At 51.9% G+C, this 4,903-nt stretch overlaps 1 protein-coding gene across 3 annotated transcripts in view; it reads left to right on the forward strand.

Moving 5' to 3' along the window:
• The window catches only part of OTUD5 (OTU deubiquitinase 5), a 35,336-nt gene continuing 30,433 nt past the window's right edge, over positions 1–4,903 (forward strand). For all 3 annotated transcript variants that reach the window (XM_011946690.1, XM_011946687.1, XM_011946688.1), the window contains exon 1: positions 1–184. In XM_011946690.1, the coding sequence (XP_011802080.1) occupies positions 161–184 (24 nt within the window). In that variant the 5' untranslated portion in view covers positions 1–160. The remainder of the gene's footprint in view (positions 185–4,903) is intronic.

Genomic DNA, 4,903 nt, shown 5'->3' on the forward strand with positions numbered 1-4,903 from the left:
AGGCGTGGGCGGCTGCTGCTCCGGGCCTGGGCACAGCAAGCGGCGACGTCAAGCTCCCGGGGTTGGCGCGGTTGGCGGGGGCAGTCCCGAGCGTGAGGAGGTCGGCGCAGGCTACAACAGTGAGGACGAGTATGAGGCTGCTGCAGCACGCATCGAGGCTATGGACCCTGCCACTGTCGAGCAGGTAAGAGCTGCGGGATGAGGGGTGGGCTGCTACGGCAGATGGAACCCCCAGACTGTGAAGAGACTCAAGGAAGGCTGTTTGAGATCGCCCCAAGGGATTTAGGCGTTTTCACTGGGCCTGACAGTCTTCTCTGGTGGTAGGGGTGTGAGACGCCTTCTTTCCTCCCCTCCAGGGATTTGGGGCTAGAGGCCTACGATAAGGTGGCAGACTTAAAGATGGGATCCGAGGCGTCTTTTAGGGTCTATAGTCGTCATTTCAGTCCTTGGGACCTCATCTTGTAGGGCCAATAGGTGGGAATTCTCCAAGAGACAGGTGGGATCGCGCCCCTCGTGAGCAGGAGTCTCAGGTCTTCCAAAAGACCTAGGTCTGTGTTCAGTAGCTTAAGAGCTCTTTTTCTCTGGGATAGAAGTTTGAGATTCTCCCTCCAGGAAAGTCAAATAAGGTGGAGACCTCAGAGATCGGGTCTGAACATCCCCAAGGAGCCTAAGCCCTTTCAAGAGTCTGAAACACTCTGCATGTAGGACAGTCCTCTCCCGCTTCGCTAGGTAACATGGCACAGGATCACTGAATAGCCAGACCTGAGATCTCAAGGGTCCTAAGTCTGTCTTCAGGGTCCTGAGAGTCCTTATTGTAGAATCAAAGTCCTGACACACACACACACATGCCCCCTTTAAGGACAGGGATCTTCTAAGCTTTTTCTAGGGATGTAAGACTTTTCGCAGGGAGATATGATTCCCTTGCCCTTGGGGACAGGGACCGAAACCAACATCCAAGGACCAGCAGCTTTACTTGAGTACAAGAGACTCATCTGCTTTCTGAGTGACAAAGGTCTGCATTTCCTATCAGTGGCTGAGACCTACCTCTTCGGAGACAAGGCCCTGAATCTCTTCAGGATCTTAAGCTTCTTGTAAGAAGAGATGGGCCCTCAGCGCCCCCACCAGGGGCCTGAACCTTTCTTCAGGAAAAGGAAGACTCACAGCGTTGGATCCTAGGGCCTAAGATCCACCTGCTTATGGACTGAGGTTTTTAGAGACCGAGTCTGAGGCCTCTTCGGGGGCGTGGTGTCCTGCTGCAAAGGTCTCAGACAAGGTGAAGCCTTAGAAGATTCTTCTCAAGACTGGTGTCTGAGTGGTTTTGGAGGTCTGAGACTCCCTACCCCACAAGCATATGTGACCTTTTTACCCCAATTATAAGGGACTGAAACATACCTTGGGGATACAGTATCCCATTTTCCCTTTTGTAACAGGGGTTTGAGGCCCTCCCCTCTTTGGGCCTAAGCTTCTTGTCAGGGACATATGACCCTTGCCTTGGGAACTTGAGCCTGAGACGACTACTCAGGGGACATGGGCAACATGGGATCCCAGAGATGATGTCTGGGGCCTCCCTACAGATCTCTGCCTACATTTAAGGGCCTGAGACCCACTATGCCAAGGACACTTGAGCTTTCCTTCAGGGACAGGAGACTCATACATACCCTGGTGACTTGTGTGTCTAGAGGTAAGGTCTGAGCTTCCTCCTCGAGGAACTTAAGGTGTACCCCTAAGAAACAGGAGGACTCCTCCCCTGACACTTGAGCCCTGAGACCCTTCCCTTGGGGCATGGATAAAGGATCCCTGTGGAACAGGGTCCTGAGTCTACCTCCAAGGGTTTGAATCCTACCTCAGGTGTGCGAAGGCCTGTTCCCCACCTTAGGACCTGATTTCTGAACCTGTCCTTAGGGTACTGTCACCTCACCTCAGACAACATACATACACCCTAGTCATAGGGGTCATTTAGGGACGTAAGATTTCCTGCCTCGGGGACTTGGGCCTCAGACTCCCAATTCCTTTCGGGGACGTGAATAGAGTAGGATTCTGAGGAAAAGAGTCTGGGCCCAAGCTTCCTTTCTGGGACAAGATATCGTTTGCCTTAGGGACTGGGGCCTGGCTCCCACTTGGGCATGAGGCTCTCCCCCTACCACACCAGGCATTCCTTTCTGTACCGGGAGAGGAACGTGAGGTCATCCTCTGCCATTGGACAGAAGGACCTGGATGCTCTTCAGGGTCATATGAACCCCTTAACCTGAGCTCCCTCATGGCCAGGGCCAAGAAGATCCTCCTCCTTTCTATGAGAAGATTGTCAGGTCCTGGGGACATGGAGTCTGGAGCCTCCCTTCTGAAACCAGGGGCGATTCCAAGTTTCTCCCTGACCTAGCTATGCTTGTTTCTCACCTCTAGATCATATAATAAGTTTTGAACTGCTTTTGACAAGCTTTTTTCTTCCCAGGGACAGGAAAGGGGTTTGGGACATCGCCACTCTGGGGAAATTCTCCTCCCACATTCCTTTTCCCCTTGGCTCAGGTAAATCTTTCTGTACTTGACAGGGGCCCCAAGCCTTGTCTTGAGCTCCCTGTTCTTGTTCCCTTCCTCCCATCATTAATTCTGGCACGATAAGCCATCTGTACTCAAGGGTCAAGACCAGTTACTTCTTCTCCCTCTGGTTGGGTAGTTTCTTTCCTCCTCTAGAAATAGGGAGCCATATATCCCTGGTTCCATCAACAGAGAGAAAGAACATCCTGTGCTGCCATGGTAACTCAAAAACACCTCCTTATGCCCCTTGCAGTCCCTCTCTTATACTTGTCCCCATAAGAATATGGGAGTAAGCCGGGCATAGTGGCGCATGCCTGTAGTCCCAGCTACTCGGGAGGCTGAGGCGGGAGGATCACTTGAGCCCTGGAGTTCAAGATCTGTTTGGCAACATAGTGAGACCTCATCTTTTTTTTTTTTTTTGAGACGGAGTCTTGCTCTGTCGCCTAGGCTGGAGTGCAGTGGCGCGATCTCCGCTCACTGCAAGCTCCGCCGCCTCCCGGGTTCACGCCATTCTCCTGCCTCAGCCTCCCTAGAAGCTGGGACTACAGGCGCCCGCCACCACGCCCTGCTAATTTTTTTGTATTTTTAGTAGAGACAGGGTTTCACCATGTTCACCAGGATGATCTCGATCTCCTGACCTCGTGATCCGCCCACCTCGGACTCCCAAAGTGTTGGGATTACAGGCGTGAGCCGCTGCGCCCGGCCGACCTCATCTTTATTTATTAAAAAAAAGAATATGAAAATCAAGTTCTGTGGGTTCATGAAACCTGCCCTTCCCAATGACAGGAGAGGCTTTCTGTCCCCACACTTTTTGGGACAAATAAGATGATCCTCTTTTCCCTGCCTCACCTGGTCCAACTTGAGAACTTTTGGGGATGAGAAGAGGGAAGATTCCTCCTGCCACCCCAGTCTTGGTCCTAAACTATCACTAGGGGTGTTTGTAGCCTGGAGGTCAGTTGGATCCCTTGGGAAGAGAGGCGTCGTTAAGAGGGAGTCTGGATGGCGATTCTGGGGTTCTGACTACTTGGGCTTCCTCTTTGTCCTGATTCTCTTGTATCCCTCCTTCCTTTAGGAGTCTTTGGCACCGTGGGGTCCAGGTGCTGGGTGGGTGGTGATGTCAGGGGTTCCCAGGCATGGCCGTCTTGCTGAGAGTCTGCTCTATGAAAAGGTTGGCCTGTAAGCATCCTGAGTTTGGAGACCCCACAGAGCTCTTTGAGAAGGGGCATGTGAACTGAGGTGGTGGAAAAAGCTGGGTGTGGCACCATAGTTGATGCCTGGGTTCCAACTCTGGGTCTTTCAGGGCTTTGCTGGATGAACCAGGGTAGGTTCTACCTATGCGCTCTGGGCCTCAGTTTCCTCACTGGCCAGGCAAGATGCTGGTGAGTTGTTGTTTGGGATTTTAGGGAACTCAGTCCAAAGCTCTCTGGACCTGGAGGTGGCAAAGAATGGTGGAAGTCTTTTGAGGAGGAACTGGGTTTCTCCCCTCTCTTCCTGGCTCCTCTGTTCCCTCTCAGCCATCCAATCTTGGTGGGCAGGACAAGCAGCCTGTTTTGTGTGAGGTCACGGTTGATGAACAGCCTTTTTTGTGGGCAGCCCTGTTGTAATGAACAAGCTCAGTGGGATTTCCTGTGAGGAGGCCTGTTGGATAGTGGTGTGGAGGTAGAGTTGTGTGTGGAGTTGGGGCTTTGGAGCAAGGCAAGCTTTGAGCCATCATCCCTCAATTCTCTCATCACCTTCCAGACTTCAGCACCTCCTCCTTACTGGCTTTATAGCTTTAGGTAAACTACTTCCCCCCTCAGCTGCCCTTTTTGCAAAAGTTTGTTCATGCCCAGGTGTATCTGATCCTACTCGCCTTGGACCTTAACTGGTTCTTCCTCTTGCCCAGAATGGGCAGTTTGCCCCAGGTTCATCTTCGTTCTTCCTAGGAGCCTTTGTCCACTCCTAGTAACCTATCTTTGGTGGCAAAGGCCCTTCATTTGGCATCTGGGAACCTGCTGATTTCTTGGGTTCTTCTTACCCCAAATGGAATTGGGTAGCTAGCTGGTGGGAAAGCAGGAAGGGGTCTTTTCCCAGGCAATGTGGATTTGAGTCCTGTTTCTTCAGTAAGCTTTTGTGTGGTCTTCGGCCAGTTCCCTTTTCTGGTTCTTGGTTTCTCCCTCCATGAAATGGGTAGTGGTGAGGAGGGAGGTTGGACTCATTGCTCTGAAGCAAGTTATAGTCTCTTCCCTGCTCCCACTCCCCTCACCCTTCATGAAAGTTTTAAGTGGGACCCCTTGGCCTTTGTGGGTTGTGGTAGGACATTTCAAGCAGTGTTCAGCATCCTTCTTGGCTGGTGCTGAGCCTTTGGGTGTGTTTCTTTTTTTTTTTTTTT

Source organism: Colobus angolensis, unplaced genomic scaffold (genome assembly GCF_000951035.1).
Source record: "Colobus angolensis palliatus isolate OR3802 unplaced genomic scaffold, Cang.pa_1.0 Scaffold252, whole genome shotgun sequence".
Taxonomy (NCBI): Eukaryota; Metazoa; Chordata; class Mammalia; order Primates; family Cercopithecidae; genus Colobus; species Colobus angolensis.